Source organism: Taurulus bubalis, assembly GCF_910589615.1.
Source record: "Taurulus bubalis genome assembly, chromosome: 18".
Lineage (NCBI taxonomy): Eukaryota > Metazoa > Chordata > Actinopteri > Perciformes > Cottidae > Taurulus > Taurulus bubalis.
This window is the reverse complement of record NC_136606.1, coordinates 13,410,531-13,429,895: the sequence shown is the minus strand read 5'-3', so window position 1 is coordinate 13,429,895 and position 19,365 is coordinate 13,410,531. Positions and strand designations below refer to the sequence as shown.

Genomic DNA, 19,365 nt, shown 5'->3' with positions numbered 1-19,365 from the left:
TATGTCATTTCAAAGTCATAGTCAAAGATCCTAGTTTGGCATCAAAAGATTACATAGAATGTCATAGAATAAAAGAAAGAAAGAGTCATAGTTAAAAAAAAATCATTAAAAGTATTGAAAAAAGTCATTTATATCTGGCCTTTATATCTGGCCTTATATAAAAAATGGTTATGTATAATATATCTAAAAAGATCCTAGTAAAGTATGCCGAAATAATTCATAGTATATAGCGTGAAGAAAAAGTCACAATATAGTAAGTCAAAATGAATCATAGAATATTATGTCATAGCATAGTCACAGTATGTCGAAAGAATACAAAATGCAAGTCATAAAAGAATGCAGATGCTTGTTGAAAAAAGTGCTAGTATATTACGTTGAAAAAACCCACAGTAAATTACTTTTTAAAAGGTCATAGTATAGGATATCAAAAAGGTGCATGCTACGCCGAAATAAGTGATTGTATAGTTTGTGGGAAAAAGTCATAATATAGTATGTCAAAAGAAATCATAAAAAGCCATCCGTCGAAAACATTCATAAAAGAGTAAAAATATCTCTGTGTGCGCCTCAGTGCTTTCTGACTCGTGTAATAAACCTGGGTGCACTTGAACTCGCCCATTTCCAATATTGCATGGCGGAGTGAACTAAACACGGGGGTTTTAGCTCTTTAACACCAGCTGAAAACCACGCTCTTGTGCCCTCAGAGCTTATCTCAACACCTCTCCTCTGTTACGTCTGCCGTGTGAAACGAATACGCCAGCAGAGAGGCCAAATGCGGCGAGGCTGCCAGCTGATAGGTTGTGTGTATGATAAATTAACTTTGGCTAACCCAGACGTTAGGAAACGGGCCATAAAAAAAGCATACACAACACTCCACCTGACAGTTTGTGGAAGGCAGCTTTGTGCCTCTCTTGCTGCTCATTAAAAGATTCCAACCTGACCCAAAATAGCAGCCTTTTTCTGCTGGACAATGACGAATAACAGTCCCCTATGTCTGACGCCAACAATTAATGGGGCCAATTTCTAGGTAATGAAACAACAGCTGCGCTTGAAGGAGCATTAGCTTGCCCGTTTATTCATCCATTGCTGTCATTTCATTGTTTTCTATCACTTCCTTCCTGTCGTCCCTTGCTTTCCATCTCTGCTTCCTTCACTTCCTGCCGATGTAGAAGTTGGAAACCTGAATCATGCCGTTCTGCTTGTTGCTGTCGGGCAGAGAAACCAGTTTATCGGTGCAACAGCTCTACTCAGCAGCAGAAGGATTCTCACAAGAGTGAATATTACAATCTCACAGCATCAGCAGAGGACAAGGGATCTGGCTTAGCTCTGTGTGTCTTAGCCGACCAACACTTACTGGCCCCAAATGTTGGGCGAGTCCGAAGTAATCACTGCAGAAAAGATATTGGCAGCATACTTTATGCTAAAAGTAGTTTTGAATGTATTTCCTGCTTGTGTAGTTTTGAAATAGAGAATTCTCCAGTGAATTGATTGTACATGTCTGAAGTGTTACATTTAAGTCTGGGAATGGGTGATGTTCGGCAGCACACAATAATAGGCTATACGCATATGACATTTTGACCGTATTAGACTCCTTGTGACTTGTTAGCTATCTCAAGTGATTACAAAAACCTGGAAAAGTTGCATTTGCTTGTACATACCACTGGGATTTTTGAGGTCACAGAAGCCTAAAAAAGTATGTTTGTCTCTGAGTTAATACTTGTATCTATCATATGACTGACCATCTTCATAGACAGTATGAGATTTGACTGGAGAACTGATTCAAATGAGCGATGTGAGAAAAGAGTGCATATTGACAGCTATGAAGGTGAGGATAATTGTCGTGCGTGCGCACACACACACACACACACACACACACACACACACACACACACACACACACACACACACACGCAACAAAGAGACATAGAAGATCTCACCAATCATACTAAAGTGTTACTGGCCCATTGAATCTACCACAAAAATGCTGTTAGGTTTTGGGTTAAAAATATTAAATATCTAACAGCTTTGGAGTACCACGCTCTTGCCAAATATAGTCCTTTTAAAAAAAAACATTAAATATGTAATGGTTCAGGAGCCCAGTATAGACCAGTACATGACACACACAGACACACACACACACACACACACACACACACACACACAGACACACACACACAGCACCTACACTTGAGCCTGCAGGCTTCCCAGGAAGTTATCAATGTGATCCTGTGGCATGTCCCCGTCCAGGTGAGCCAGGTAGGTGTAGAGTTTGACAAAGGTGTTGAACGGGATCCTCGCAGCACCGCCCTCCTCGTCCTCTGTCACGATTTCACACGCAAACTTAAGGGAACTGAGGAGGGTCTGAGAAACACAGAGAAGCAGACAATAGGCTTTTGTCAACAAAACACACACACACACACACAAAACTACTAAAACGAACCCTCAGCATTCAAGGACGATCACGTCTTATTTGAGTATCACTAGCACACAATGCAAATACACTTAGATAAAACTTATATGCATACACACACACAAACACACTCTAATGGATGGTTAACAAACAAAACAAAAATGCAGAATCAATGTAGAACGTGACTGCCCTCATGTGGTTAAGGTGTTAAACAGTCACACTGACACATGTCGGTAATGCTGGGCTGCAAAGCATCAACTGCAAAGTTCTCCATGCGTAAAGGACTTCTCTTTAATCTCTCTCTCTCTCTCTCTCTCCTGCTCTATCTGCTACTTTGAAACAAAACCACTGGCTTGAAAGCATTGGGAAGATTCACGTAGTCAGAGATGGATTCATCTTTGAAGTCTGGGGACCTTGATGGACCTTGAAGTCTGGATCACAGATGTCTGGATCTAGTCTAAACACTAGAAGAACAGACTGTGAGATGAACAAGAAAAAAGACTCTTTTAGGGTCTCCAGCTGTGCTTGGCCCAACAGTAGGTTTTACGGCTTATAGAAAGTGGTATGAAGGGGTGTTAGCATTTATATCTGGCCTTATATAACATCTTACCGGTCCCAGAGCACTGCAGCCCAGGGCAAAAAACTCCATCCAGTTGATGTCGGAGCCGAAACTGCCCAACGACAGCAGGGTCTCCAGATGATCCATGTGTAGACACAGACCCTTCCATTTCTCCTGCAGCTCCTCCTTGCTGCAAGTTTCCTTGGAGGACAACTAAGAGCGGGTGGAGGAAGTGGCAGGGGGGAGATAAGGAGAACAAAAAAAGAGGTTATCTAGTTTATTATTCAGTATTATTTGTTGAAATAAACGACAGCATTGGATGGGGAATCAGACAGCCTTTGTTGATGAGCAAGATTACCTTCACTGATGATGGAATTGCATGTATGTAATTAAGACACAACAAGGATATAAAGACAGAGGAGTTTATTACCGCTCCAAGCTGGTAGATTGATAAGATAAAAGTCTGAGTGTCACAAACAATACGATTTCGTATTCATGGTAGATTTGTGGCCGTAAAGTTAGCAGACCTTTCTTTATTTTTAGCAGTGAATGAATAACTCTGTTATACAAATAATACTGGCATAAAGACAGAAAAAGAGCACACTGCAAAGTACATTGTCTTTCTTCCAATAGCGAAAAGTCACGTGATCAGTTATTTAAGGTGTGGTCCTGCTGAAGAGAAAGCACCTGTTTATGGAGAGTCTTAAGTAGACCAGGAGTCAGCCCAGTGTCCGTCTTCTGTATGGCATTCACCTCCAGCCTATCCTTGACAGGCAGACACTCTCCTTTAGACAGCGCATGGAAATATCTGGGCGAGGACACACACACATTTTAAGCACACGTATATTATTAAACACTGTGCTTAGATGTACCCTGCTTGTCACCCATCTCCCCTGGTTCCTAACCATGCCAATCAAATAAAAGGGATAAAAGCAGACTATGTAAAATTATGCACACATTGGCATCAGAACGAGTTCTCATGAGGATTATCAGTTTACAAATCGCTATGACCTTGCCATGAATCAGTTTTCTTTGTCGGAGGTTTCCTGATATCCCTGTTGTGCTAAAGGGCATACTGGCTCTGCTCAGAGTTTAAATCATTCTAAATAATAGTTCTGCGGTGAATTTAGAGGCAGCATGACTTTCATTATCTCTGAGAAGCGACGGAGCCTTTTGTTACTTTAATAGCATCGAAACATCTTGTAACCCAGGAGACATTTGAGTTGTTTTTGTTTCACCATATGGCTCCCTTCACTGTCTTTTGCTGTAAACACTGCCAAGCTACATTGGCGAATAAAATAACAGATGATACGACTGTCCTTAGGGGAACAAAAAAACAACAGACGTTTTATATTTAAATTCCATCCAGTACTTCCGATGTGCTTTTTCTCTTTTTCATTGTTGTTGAAGAAATTCAGATATTTTAGCCACTGCAGTGACATGGAAGCCCCGAGGACTGAATTACAGCCAGTCAATGTAAAGATGAGAGATGCACAGGTGAAAGGGCCTGCTGTTCCACAGTGACGCTGCCTGGAGACACTGTTTATGATGTTGTTGTAGATATCAGGATTGAAATAAAACAATCACATGTATCCTTAACCCTCTACCAAACCACCACTGACAGAGATTCAATCTTACGCTGCAGACCACAGCAGCAAATCCTCGGGCTGTGTACGGATGGCTGCCTTGGAGAAGTTTTTCAGGATGTCTGGCAGCCGGCGAGGAATGTTGATTTGCTGGGCACAGAACATTGTGTCTGGAAGAGGCATGGCTGCAATGTAACACATTACAATAAAGTCCAATTAAGAGATATGAGATCTAGCAGATAGCAGATCTATGGAGAAAAACATGGCAGCTTGCTGGCCACTTAAAACTATAGGCAGTGACAATAACCACACTATTAGCATAAAACTATCATTATGCTTCTTCGGACTACGTTAGAGAGGAATGTGGAGGTAAAGACCGTGAAAGCAATGTGTTTCTAAGAGATACAGACTTGAAAAGCTGCAGATGTACGCATTTCCGTCCTCCTTTTACTCCACAGAGCAGTGATGAACTGACCTGCATCATAAAAGGAGCCAGGAGACGCAATGGGTAACATCACGTTGGTCGCGTTGACGTTAACGGAATGAACAGCCCCCAGCGGGAAAGGCGGGAAAGGCCGAACATAATCAACGCCACGTGTCTGAATGTACCCGACAGGTGCAGCGTTTCACGTTAATGTAACTTCGTTTGTAAACGTAACTCCGTTTCTACGTTAGGGGCCGTTCACACCAGACGCGACTCTCAAAAACGCGTCGCTAGCAAAACCATTGTTTCCCTATAGTACGGCGCGTCTTTCATGCGCGCTTTTTAAATGCTGCGCGTCGCGTTTTTCTTGCGTTTTTTCGGGGCGCTTAAAAGTTGAAATATTCTCAACTTTTCAGCCCCTTGCGCGCAGTCGCACAGCTCAATGTCACACTCGGCCAAGGCAGCCAATCGGATGAAGCAAGAGGCGGGCTTTATTACTTTACTACTTCCTTCCTGTTTTCGTGTGGTATGAACTCCAACGAGGCATTAATATTAGCGATCTTTAACTACCGCCTCGCGTTTTTGAAGCGGCTGCGCTATTAAAAGTCGCGTCTGGTGTGAACGGCCCCTTAGAAACGTTAGAAAACGGAGTTACGGGTTTAGTTTACAACTTTTCTAACGTACTCTGTTTACAATAGTTAACGTACAGGATACCGCGAAGTTCACCGGATAACAGCTCACTTTAAGTTAACTAACGCTAGCTCCCTCGGCGCAACAGCAGATACGTGCTAGAAACGGTTAGGTTAAATAAAGCTAATTTAAATAACTGGTTAATTAACGCTAAATATATTTAACGCTGTATATTAAACGGTCATGAATACGGCAAATGTTGGCATATAGCCAAAGTATATTATTTCACTGCATAAAACAGTAACGTTACCTGGATTACTGAATGAGTGTCTGTAAAAGAAACGCAGAATGCTACCCGTGTGTAGTTTGCAGCGTCGTCGCCTAGCAACACCGTTCTTCTTTTGTTTTTAAGAGTAGATGTAATGCGGCGTGAAGCGCAATACCGCCCCCTTACATACATACATACATACATATATATGGAAGGACAATTCATCTTTAAACAGTGTTGACATAAAATGACAATAACTCACTCTGAATTAATTTAACAATACTTTTCCAAACATTAATAATAAAAACATTCTGATTAACAATACCACACAAATAATGTCTCATTGAGAAGGAAAGGTTGGACTTATGGTGAATGCCGAATTGTTACTGATGAATGAAGGATCAAGTTGAAGAATATTGTATACCTTTGTGGAGAATGAAGTGACACTTCCATTAACTAAGAGCATGGGACTACAACTGGTAAACCGTACAATCTGCAATTCCAATATGGGCTTTTGGGTTTAACTGGAACGGAAGATGCATCGTATTCCTGTGAATAAGTGGTCCCATTTTATTCAGTACAACTATTAAAAATCATGCTGCTGAAGCAGACAGACAATCTGCAATTTTACATAAGCACTATTCACTTTTGAAACTTACTCTACAAAGCTTTTCAATAGGTTTACTTGTTGTGCAATGCCAAGGAAAATGTAAGGGATACAGGCTGTGGAAATGTTGACAAAGTCTGATATGAACAGTCCAATTAAAGTGGTCAAAGCTGGTGGAACCATGAATCTCGTCTTCATTGTCAGATTTAAGTCCAAATCTGTCCTTAACCAGGTGACACACATTCTGACAAACACATGACAAACACCATTCTGTGTCAACACGCACATTTATTGAAGTGTTGCCATAAACAGGCAAAACATCCTATTGGAGATTTTATTATTAAACAGCTTTTTGAAAATACAAGTTTACACAGACTGATTAGAACATAATAGTACAACTACCAGTATTTGGTAATCTAACAGAAATGGACAATAAAAAAAAAGCAGTATATCCCAACCATCCCGACATTCAAAAGTAGTCAGCAATTATGATCGACCAGAGAGACAAATGCATACTTGTGCAATGGGCACACATGCACATTCACACGATCACTGCCAGGTCATATACACTGACCAGTGCAAATGTATTTCTAGCACGTGGAAACGTTGAGTTTCTAGAACCTGCTTGTAAAATCCCTTTCAGATTTAACTCACTTAACATTTAAAGGGAGCCATGTAATACAAACAGCATTTCCTCTCCCACGTTCTTACATTGTGGCAAATTAAATGTGGCAAAAGGAATAACTATAAAACAATGATAAGGATGGACTTTAGCAAAACAACACAGGTTATGTGGACTCGATAATGGACTATCCCAAGGTGCTAGTGCCCTTTTACCCCTCCCCTGTGTCACCTTTCTCCACTTGATACAAAAATAAAACTTTGCTTCCCCAAAAACCCACCCTGGACCCTCTGGGATTAGGTAATACTCTAGATTGACCCCATAGGCAGCGACTACACTGTTCCAAACCAAATAAACGTCCTTCCCTTCACGTTGTCTCACCTTTCAATGGACGAGGCTTCGGCCAAGTCATCGCTTGAGAAGCGTTCGAGTGCAGTTATGCGATCGTCAGTTTGTGTCACTCAAGGAAGCCGACTGTACTGTCCACCTCAAAGCACAAAAACACATCAGTCTTGTACAATATTCAGACAAACGCAACACCTCAGACAACTGAACTATTTGTAATTGACCTAGCTCTGTCAGTGTCTGGCATTCCCAAAAGCATTGCAGCGCTACAGAATAGAGAGGGCAGACAGCATTTGGTCAACACAAATGGACAAAATCATGTTTAAAATGATGCAAAGACCATTTCCATTCACTCCACTGTCTACATGTATTTAGAGTTGTCAGAGTATTGATAAGACCAAAGAAAAATAATTGAATTGTTTAATCTAATAGGAACATGTGAACTTGGACAATGAGGTAATATTTGCTCAGGACTTGGGAATCTGCAATCTAATTTATTGGAATCAAACCAGTGGACAATACAGTCCAATTTATGATAGAAATAATGAGTATATACCTCCAAGTGATTTTAAATGTGTGATTCTATATTGTTTATTTAGTGTGGTATAAATCCCAGTCCTCATGATTTCCTGCGATTTAAATTCTTTGTTTTGCTGTTGGATAGTGATTAATAAAGCACTCGTTTGCTTTTGGGAGACCAGACCTCACCCGCTACAAACCCGTTAGTCAGCTCCTCCGTCACAGGGTTTTGTTTTTGGTTCTATCTCTTGCCCCTTTTATTACCAGCAGGGGGTTTCTTCAGCTGGAGAAGGGGCGCTGCGCCAAAGCCTGTAGCGGTTTGGTTAGAAACGCCAAAGGTCAGGCCAGCTGAGGGGTTGATGCCAGGGTTACTGAAGTTAAAGCCCGAGTTGCTGCTGCTACCAAAACCTAGAAAAGCAGGAGACAGGGGATGCAGGACAAAAGAAGAAGAAGAAGAGGAAAACATAGGAAATGTTAGAGAAAACTAAAGTAATAGTGCAAATAAATAATTAAAATAAAAGGACGTCCATATGATACACAGATTCCAGCTTTTGTCCACGTGGTGGAAAGCCCCATATCCCAAAACCTGTTGGCCAAACTGCCTGCAAACTTGCATCAAAAGCAAAACCAGGCTGAAACCAGAGAAACCTATTATACAGCATCTGTATATCGCTCTGAGCAGCTCGACACAGGAGGCTTGATCCAAACGCTTCTGACGAAATGTCTCAATTCCGGAGCTCAGCCTGCAAACACAAGCCTACTCAAGACTGTAGTTGTATTGTAACTATTTGCGGCTGTGAAGGGGGGTGTAAACAATATGCATGTACCTGCACTCAGACTGCCTCCTGTGGGCTTACTGGTGGAGTAGGCAAAAGAAGACCCCCCAGTCCCCACCCCACCAAATCCTGGCCCACCACCAAAACCTGTGGGAGAGAGTGACATGGAAGTCAGTTTGGGGCGATGCACACAGCCCACACTAGGAATGAATGTAAGGAGCAGGGGCTCAGGAGTACACAAAGGGGGGCAAACATAACTGTGCCATTCCATGTCAAATCAGAGTTTTTGTTGTTGTTTGGATTTTAGATTTTGTCAACCATTGAAACCCCCCCCAAAAAAGATAGGCAACCAATTTCAACCTTGGCTTGCCAGGTTTAACTCTAGGAGTTATATTTCTGAAGATACTGAAACCTTGAAATGCCTGTTTTTTTTCCTGGTCTCAAATACCAAATTATATGTATAAAACTCAAATTTGAACAAAAAGCTCCATCTGATTCGACACAGAATTACCCTAAACAAATGCCACCACCTAATCAACTCTATGCACAGCTTTACTTCTGACTGGAGAACAGTACCCACAGTACACTGCATGGCGAAGCAAAGACCACAGGGAAGACAACAGCATGAGAGGTTTCACCAAACACAAACATACCAACTTGGTGTGCGTTCAGACCACTTGCTACCACACGGCCAAGTTACTAATTACTGGCGGTTGTGGCCAATAATATTTGCCAGTTGACATCCAAAGGTTGAGCATTGTTTTAATATAAAAGGCCGGTGGATTTCTTTGACCACAGATCTCCTCATTGAGGAAAAACACGTGTCACGTGAAAAGGTCCAGTGACCTGTGGCAAGTGGTTGCTCAGTTTACTTGTAGTGTGAACGCACTTCAACTCTTGCACAAGGAAGAACAGGAAAGACACTGCCATACTTTGACAGCACCACTCTAGGACACACACACACACACACACACACACACACACACACACACACACACACACACTTCCTACTTCATTCATACAGGAGAACACAACATCCTCGCACAAAAAGGCTGCGTGGCAACAGCTAGGAGGCATGAGGGAAATGGTAAAATGTTCAAGGGAAGGGCAAAACAAAAGGGAATATTCATTTAAAAAAAAAAAAGGCAGAGGTAATACCTCCAAGGGTAGAAGAGCCCAAGCTAGTGCCCACTGCCGAGGCAAAGGGGTTTCCAAACCCTGCCCCCAAGGGTGCCTGGGACCCTAAGGCACAGAGAGAGAGCATATGCTTTACTCTTCTTAATGCATTGTGTGCATGGTTGAGGTAAAACAAAAATGTAGGTTTTAATACCTTATTTTTCAAGTTTTTAAATGCAAAAAACAGAATGTCTGCATTAGATTGTACAGAAATAATCTAACATAGCTGTTGTGTTTGTCAGGACGTCACAAGTCTGCAGCAGCTAAGTAGCTATTCTATAAAACTGTCACATAATGCTTTGGAAATACAATACTCAAGTATAACTGCAGAATCAAAACATGTTTTAGACTAAATGTTCCAGATAATCAGTAGTGTGGTTCACGCTGCTGACAAACTGTGGAAACGATGCTGCTAGTTCTTTCACTCGGAAACTTGTCTTTTTTTTAAATGCAATTGTTTTTCTTTTGGGTAATAATTTTGTACGGCTTCCAATTAGTCTGCATTGTTAAAACAACTTCAGTCGAAAAGAAACAAGGACAAACGTTTCTTTGCTTAAAAATTGATTTATTGTCAAATTAATATGCAATTCCACTTACATAAAACACAAACAAACAGTTTAGAACAATAATTGATTGTTAATTGCTAACTGCTACTGCATTTGACAAGTTTCCAAATTTGTTTGATTTCTGAGAGTGAATGAACTAGCATATGCCAAAAAACACAATTATTGAATATAGCTCAAAAGGCACACCATATTATATATATTATATATACTGTATTAACAGGCATTGGTTACATAGGTTTAAACACATTCATCTGCAAGTAAAAGGACTTGAGATTTAGATAAGAAAAGTGAATTTGGCATCTACGGCTGCCTCTCAGTGTAAACTGGTCGAAATAAAGGAAACTCAGTGACATGTGACAGTTTGCCTGTTTTGGGCCATCCTTCCAACAGGAATTGAATGACCTTTTCGAATGACCTTTTCACCAGTAGTTTAGACATAATAACAGCCAGATTTTTGGTGGTTGTTTACTAAACATAAAAGCTGCACCTGGGATGAATCTGCACACAATCACAGGCTACCAACACGTTTCTTTGCTGGATCAAGTGTGACCTGGGTGAAGTGGCTGGTTAATATATTGTAAAAAGAGTCAATCTAGTTTTTATATAAACATCTAGCTTTTCAGAGATCGTAAAGATCCCCCAAAACACAATCTGCAATACTAGTACCTCCTGCAAGCCACACAAACCACTACAAAAAAAGCTAAATGTAAGCACGCGATAAATGGTCAAACAGAAGAAATAAAGAGAGAATAGGAACATTCAAAACAGTCTGTGACAGCCAACTACTCAAAAGAACACTCTGATTTCCAACATTGGAACCCATTTTAGAGAACTGCATCATATACACAATTCTGAATAATTATTGAGTTTCAGAAAAACTCACATTGAGTCGAGCACTGTTGGCAAATTTTGGCGCAAATACCGTGTCAACCTCCCCCCCGCCCCCAGAAAATAAAAAGATTCACATTTTGATTCCTTCACTAAATGGCATTCAAGAAAATACAGCAGTCAGCATGTGCATACACATTACTGACAAATTGAGAAGATACCCAACGTACAGGAATAAGGTGGCTTAATGAATACGGTCACCTAGGTCCAAACAGCTTCGACAGATCAATAAGTATTACATCACCCAAACGCCATTATAAGTGCAGCTGTAGAGATGTGGAAGACTAAAACGGAAAGTGTAAACTAAATAACACAAGTCAAAATTCTGGACAACTCGGGAATCTGGCCAACAGACGTCCAGCTCGGCCGAACACTGAAACTCAAATCCTACAAAATGTTGTTTCAGAGGACTGGAATGTCCAAAGCAGCAGTTTCTCTCTCATCAACTAGGTTGGGTTCCTCGAGCGCCACTGTATCGAGCATCATTTTTCACTTACGTGCTGGAGAGTGAACTGACCATATTATATATCAGAACACAAAACATGTTCAACCTCACTCTATGCTCTCACCAGTATCTCAATCAATACAATATCAAGCGAGACCGTTCCTCATAAAATTTTGAAAAACACAATAAAGAGATGGAGACAGACAACCTGACCAGTCTGTCTGTTTTGTTTGGCAACAATGCATCTTACTGGTACTGAAGGACCAGCATGAGCAGCAGAAAGCAGCACTCTTCTTCACTACCAAACACACTGGACTCAAACAAGGAAAACAAACTAATGAGAAAGTAGATTTTCTACAAAAGTTTCTTACAAAAGGTCCATACAAAGTACCACCCACCACCGTGGATAAAATGAAATTACTTGTTGCTTGTTAACAGCAGCATTCCTCTACATTTTAATTGAACCGAATGTGAAATGATCCAGCCCTGTCACGCGGTCAGTAGCCCTTAGGTGATGTAGCTTAAATCAAAACAGTGGCATGGCCTCATACAACCAAACCAACCAAATGTAGTATTGAACTGTGAGGTAATGCTGACTTTGTTTGCCACAGTTGACTTTCCATATTGAAAATGAGCCTTCAACGTTAACAATAAACGTAAGCTTTTGTTCACTTGAAAGTACACAAACACTGAGCACCGATTAATTTAGGCCAGCAGTAAGACCGGGGCCGTTTTAGAAGGCAGTAATGGAAAGACAATATCTTAGCTTAAACTACAGTTCAGGTTATTAAATAGTCAATATATTTCAGTCCTGAGTCTTTTGGCACCTTTCATGGCACAAATCTGATCAAGCTTTTGGCCGACTCAATCAATGCACGTATATATTGTATGTGGGTCAAACAAGAACCTGCCTGAAGCGAGCGCCACCTAGCTGCATGGTTACCGTTTTAATTGCTGCAATACTGGCCACCCGCCACTATGCCCTTCCAATTACTAAGTTACACACAAACAAACAAACAAAAACGATTGAAATAAATAGGTAAATAAATACTGAAGAAACCAAGACAACCATTTGTGATGAGGCTTAGTCAATGAAATGACTGAATCAAATACTAGTTAATAACCACTATTTGGCAATAGGGATGGGAACTTTGATAAATGTCATTATTGAAAGTGAAAAGGCAATATTGTAACCTATACCCAACTCTGGGGTCAACAGATTTGCAAAGCTATGCGTTTGAAATAAATTACAGTGCAACGCAACCTTTTTAGACAGCAAGCATACCCAGAGAACAGTGTTACGAATAACAAATGATCAAACAAAATGATCAGGAATTGATTTGGCTTTATATAAAATGAAATACAAATAGCAGGCACCAAGGTAGTGTGTACCTCAACACACAGGCAGATTGACCTACTGTGGCAAAATGACTTGTTTGTGATGAGCTTTAAATTGGGGTTCAGCAATGGATTGGTAAAATATTCCCATCCCTACTTGGCACGTACTTAAATAGGCAAGATGCTAATTCAGAATAGCTACTGCTTGTCCTGCTAAGAGAGCAATGGCATGTGAATGTTTAAGTATTACTACACTTAAACATAAGCCACATTCATTGTCTAGGTAACAATTGCCAATTCCTGGATATCTTAGCAGAACTGGTGATTTTATATTTTTTTTAAAGGAGGCAGCCGAAATGTGCAAATGAAACAAAACGTATGTGAGCAATTGAAAACCGTGCTGCCTTTGCAATCCCATCCAATGTAAATATTGCTTTCCAATTTTTGAATTACATGTTTACTCCACTATACAAGAAGAAAAAAAACAGACAGCAAAAACATGCTAATATACATAGTAGCTTAGTTAGTTCGTAGTAAGTGAGTGCCCTGATATGCCAGTATAACGGCCTACAAAACAAAGCCTACAAAAAAGGCTGACATTTTGTTTAACACCTCGATGTGGCAACAACTATCACGGACACTACTCTCTTAACATAGTCGTAAAATGTTTAATAAAAGTGAATTTGTGTGCCATGGAGTGCTAACATGACTCACTTCAGTCAGCTTTATAGCGTGCTTTAGTGTGCTAACTTATTTAATAATTTTTGGGATTTACATGTCCAACCCTAAAACAACCTAACACACCTCTGATGCCAATCTGTGAGTAGGCAGTATGTGAAATAAAAAGATCAGTCTTCACCTGTCTACATATGCTGGATAATAATACTGTGTAGAATAATCTTCATAAATATATTTGTTTTTACTGGCAGATGGAAATAATTAACATTTAAGGATATAACTTACATTTTTTAACTAATAAATAGGAATTTTTGGAATATAAGTTGATCTAGGCCTTTAGTGTAATTATACAAGTGTATGGTTGCTTATAGATGTGGGTCCTGGCCTAAACTGGGCCTAATATTGTTAAGACCCCGAACAAGAGATACTCCATGCTTCAATGAACAATGAAGACACATTCTTGATATAAATTCTGTTCTTAAAAATGAGTGCTGTATTTTTAGTGAAGTAAACTCATGCCATTTGGCATCTGATTAATTGGAGCTCTCCCACATTAAAGAGACCTATTGAAAGATTGTAGGAGCTAAAATATAAGTAATTCATACCTTATGGACCAACTGATCACCCAGACACAATCTTAAAATATAAATAAAAAACTATAACAGACATCTGAATTACTGATCATTCAGACAATGTTTGCTTAGTATATCTTAAAATCACACAGCAAGTGTCTAATGCTTCTAACCTCGTCACACAACAACCTTCAATGAGTAGGCTCAATTCAATCCGTTAAATAAAACTCAAATTAAATGTAAAAGCTCTAATTACAACTTCAAGATTCATGTCAGTAAAATTAAAATAGCTGGACTTTTTCTCCCATTAAAATTGCTTCAATGGGGTCAGCCTCACATACGTGCTCTAACGTACTATTAAAGAGGGCAAAGAGATAAATTAGGTGAAGTAGGTTATCATGTCCTTGGCATTACTGAAATTGTGTTACATTTGTAGGTTTTAGGTTGTTTTTTTTAAGTGCAAGTATAACAAGATGGTAAGGCAGTACAAAGGTTTCCTGTCGGAGTTAAGTAACACATATCTCATCTCTGCCTTTCTCTAGGCATTTCTTTCGTTAAAGAAAGCACAGACACAATAGCTCTGAATCAGCTAAGACTTTTGTTGTTGTTTTAATCATCCTCTGTCTACCTTCGACCTTTTCACTCCCATCATTCTGTCCTCTTTAAACATCCGTCTCTCCGCTCCCTCCGCTATTTTAAGGTGAGATGAGGAAAACTTTCTAGAACTTGTAGGCAGTCAGACCTGGAGTTGGCTGCTGTTGCTGGGTCAACGTGGCTGCCATGGCTACCGCTGCAGCGTTGGGCACACTGGAGAATGGGGCGGGCCCGGTGGTGACACGTGGAGTACTCTGCCACTTCCTGTTCGATGCCCGTTTGGATTCAAAGACGTCTGTCGAGTCTTCCAAGAAGGCCCGTCGGTACGAAAGGTACTGGTGCTTTAGGATCTATGATGTCAGATATAAACAAAGGGTAAAACAAAAAAGTGTACATGGTGTGCATACCTTTTAATTTGCTGAGAATCTTGACATACTTTTTGGAGAAAAGAAACTGACCTTGACATTCTCATGAACAGACTGGAGCTGGGCAGCCTGTGCAACAAATGTCTGGTACAACTTCTGCATGGCCAAAGTCAGGTCTGTAAACAAACAGATACACAACATTATAATCTCAGTGCACATTTCAGGTGAGTTATTGAAAAAATAAGGGGTTGAGAGATAAATATTAGGAAGAGTCAGGAATAAGAAACAAAGTAACTTTAATGTATGTGTTGAACTTGGTTCTACAATGTTTCACTATACACCGTCATCAGCTTTAATGTTTATATCAAATATATGCCGATTTAAAACCTGCAAATGACGATGGCACATTTGTATTACTTTCCTAAATTGTGTTAAAAGTCAGACAACAGTCCTCTTACCCTGAGGAGTGATGTGGGAGCCACTGCTCTGCGTTGTCAGGTGATTCTCGAGTTCTTCTATCTGCTGCCGGTACTGCTGCAACTGCACCTCGAACTGCTCTACCAGGCTATGGAAATAACTAAACACACAATACAATTAAAATAATTAACCATAGTTGAATCCATTGGGCGAATTAAGCCGTTATATATAGAAAACACCAGATATAGACAACAGGGGCATATTACATTAACACAGCAAAAAGCTGACACTATTGCAATCTGACAAACTGCATTCCTCTATGATTTGCTTCAGAACGACTTTCTGGTGGCATACTTACTCTGATGGAGCAGTGTTCTCATGCTGGAGTCCAGGGGGAGTCTTTTGTGTACGTAGTGCTATGTCAGCATTTTTCAGCTCCTTGAGAACAAAAGGGAAAGAGCAAAGTAAAAAGACTATTTTTAAAAAAAATACATACAGTGAACAATCTAGACGATTCATTAGAGCTAAATTTCTTTATAGCTAGATTTATCTATACTTTATCAAATTAAATATACCACGTATCCATCTTGGTATACAACTGGAGCATTTCCTTGCGAATAATATAAGTGCTTTATGATAAAAAGTGGAAAAAGTAGGTACATACTGTGTGAGAAATCAAGGGCTCATGTGATGTATGCTCATATTGACAATCGATCTAAAATTCTGAAAAGACTTGAGTTAACATAACTTTTCAACTCACTCAAGCCTGTGTGTACTGTTTTTACCTGCGCTGTCTCCAGTTTTAGCTTGTCGATGGCAAGAGCTTGGCGCTGCAGACCGCTGGCACTGACCGAGAGAACCTGTTTGAGGCTCTTGATGTCATCTTGGACTTTAGAAATGGCCTTCGATGACATCCTGCTGATGTCCTCCTGAACTTGTTTCTGGTCCTTTACAAATTTTCTATAAAAATAACAGGAAATTACTCAACACAGCAATACATTATCGGTCCATTACTAGGTTTGACGAGATCACACGAAATGTGATCTTGTTTGGCGTATATTGAGACACTCCATCCATCGAATCAGTAGGTCATAGCTTTATGATTCAACAATCCTTCAAGACAAGTTTACAACACACAGACTAAATGAGCCACGTCTACTTTGGTACAATAACCTCACTGATAAAGCAGGTTATTATTTGCATCTTTAAAACAAATATGTAAACAAAGCCAAACAATGTGCCCATGCATGTGACCTGATGGTTGCTGGATGAAATTCAGTGACACTATTATATATATATATATATATATATATATATATATATATATATATATATATATATATATATATATATACACACACACACACACACACATAACAGCACTTACTGGAAATTTTCGACATCCTGACAAATAACTGGAGGCAGGTTCTCATCTTTCAACGCTTTACTGTCCCTGAGGGAGAAAAAGAGAATGCTTTATGTCACGTACAACAAATGTAATCTTGTTGTTAAGGTATAAATAACAGGATATGAAGCAACTAAAAGCCTCTCAGTAAACTTTTTTTTTTACAGTTCTGGACAATTGTAGTGTTCACATTTAATTACTATCGATGCGCATGTTGGTCAGAAGGACTTACTTTGCATTGGCTCCAGATGTGTCACTCTTATTCTCAGAGGAAGTGCTGAAGTCGACTCCACCCAGGCCTAAACTTGTGGCAGGAGCCGCTGATACTGCTGTGGGTGCAGCTAACAGAGAGCCCAGCGTCGTCATCATGCCTCCTCCAAGAGTGGTCTGACCCAAACCTGCAACAACAAGTAAACATATACGCTAGGTTACAACAGTGAAATTTGTGATTGATAACTACTTCTAGTCCTCCGTTAGGACTGATGAATCATAATCCAAACCACTGCAGCAGTAACAATGTCTTCATTGAAAATCAGAGGTCATAGCACTTATCCAATGACAACATATATCTAATATATCAATTATATTTTTATACAATTATTTCTTTAATAAAGTATACAATAATGGTTCACCTTTGCCCTGAGCCCACAGCTCAAGCTCACCTTGTCTGTTTGCATCTCACCTGTCGACAAAGTATTGGCGAAGAGACTCCCGCCCAGTGATGCTGTTGAGGCTGCTGCTGTGGTCATTGTTGCGCCACCAAGACCAAGGTTGAAGGCTACTGCAGGCTGCTGTGGAGCTGTGGCTGTCAGGACAGAGCCAAATGATAAACCTGCCCCTACAGGGGCTGCTGAGGAGGTCGAACTCGTGGTGAGGGAGAAGGGTGTTGCTGAGGCGGTGGGCTTGTTGAAGGCCATGCTAAAGCCAGTGGCTGCACCTGTAGCGGCTGGGGCACCTGGGAGAAAGTACATAGAAATCAAGTTTCATTTGCTTTCCAGGATCTTGCATGAAAAATATTCCCCAAAACACAAACATACCTAATGTAAGGCCTGTAGTGGGGGCAGCGGCACCTAAAAGAGAACAACGTCCCAACATAAGAGGTGCATATAACATAATGTATGGTGTACAAGTGTATAGCTGCATCTTGCAGACATGTTAATTAAAAGTCAAGTTTGCAATAGGCTTGGTTTTCCATCTGTGTGACATTGTTACTTGAGGCAGGTGTATTGAAAGAGAATTGAGTAGGTTTCTGACCAAAAAGATTGCCTCCAAGACCAAGAGATGGGGTGGTGCTGGTGGCAAGGGTTGTGGCTGCTGTCCCCAGAGCAGATCCCATCGAGAAGCCGCCAGCATTGGCCACAGGTGCACTAACCATCGAGAAGCCGCCAGCATTGGCCACAGGTGCACTAATGAGAGAAAATGCAGTACATTCAGTCACATAAACACACTAATTATATGATCCCGGAGTCAAGGGGCAAACTATGAAGCAAGGGCTAACAGTGATGCAAACTGTTCTTCTTCCACAGAACTTGGATGAGCTACTTGATCTTTTTTTATGTCAGACTTTTACTTGGCATATCAAAGTGAACGCTGTGATGCCTTCAAGTTCCTTCTGCATACGAATGTCAAGCCAAATGTGTCGATGCTCAACAGGACAATCCACAAGAAACGTTACACAACAGAAGAACAGAACTTCGAACTGAAAGCAATCATCCGTAGTCTCTCTCGTTCGATCGCTAACGGTTCACCAACAAACGGATGTACCGTTAACGATAACGTACAGGAACCTAGACGAGGTTAGAAAGACATTAACATTGTGCTAACTAGCCACCTGCTATGCTAACATGAGCTAAGTCTGCTTTTTGAAATGTATAATTACCTGGCTGCAGCCCCAAATGCAAATCCCCCACCGGTGTTGGTGGAACCGAGGGTCCCCGATCCAAAGTTAAAGCCAGACATTTTGTCTTATTAGGTTCACATTCAACACCAACTTTGGATTCGGTCTTCAGTCACTCATGAAGACGCTCAGAGAGCCAACCAGCATCCCGGCTAACACGCTAGCTAGCTTTGAAAGATGCCCGCGTGAGGGCCAAATCCGCGTTGTTGCCTTTACTGAAAAACACAATACACAATGGCGGCTTTCCCAAAAAAATGCTATCGACAAAATCGGGAAATGTT

General features: G+C 40.6%; 2 protein-coding genes across 2 annotated transcripts; both read right to left on the bottom strand.

The window, feature by feature from the left end:
• Window positions 1–1,147: 1,147 nt before the first annotated feature.
• Window positions 1,148–4,735, bottom strand: ropn1l (rhophilin associated tail protein 1-like; the record flags this gene model as incomplete). The annotated part of the gene is made up of 5 exons (XM_079234369.1): window positions 1,148–1,202; window positions 2,183–2,358; window positions 3,018–3,179; window positions 3,654–3,774; window positions 4,605–4,735. 5 exons carry the CDS (start codon window positions 4,733–4,735, stop codon window positions 1,148–1,150), a joined length of 645 nt encoding a protein of 214 aa, XP_079090495.1.
• A 2,014-nt stretch (window positions 4,736–6,749) lies between these two features.
• On the bottom strand, window positions 6,750–19,146 carry nup58 (nucleoporin 58; the record flags this gene model as incomplete). Its single annotated transcript, XM_079233977.1, has 14 exons — window positions 6,750–8,375; window positions 8,795–8,890; window positions 9,902–9,985; window positions 15,149–15,350; window positions 15,459–15,541; window positions 15,824–15,942; window positions 16,141–16,220; window positions 16,568–16,742; window positions 17,170–17,235; window positions 17,420–17,585; window positions 17,870–18,142; window positions 18,225–18,257; window positions 18,400–18,554; window positions 19,067–19,146. 14 exons carry the CDS (start codon window positions 19,144–19,146, stop codon window positions 8,209–8,211), a joined length of 1,779 nt encoding a protein of 592 aa, XP_079090103.1. The 3' UTR covers window positions 6,750–8,208.
• Window positions 19,147–19,365: the final 219 nt, after the last annotated feature.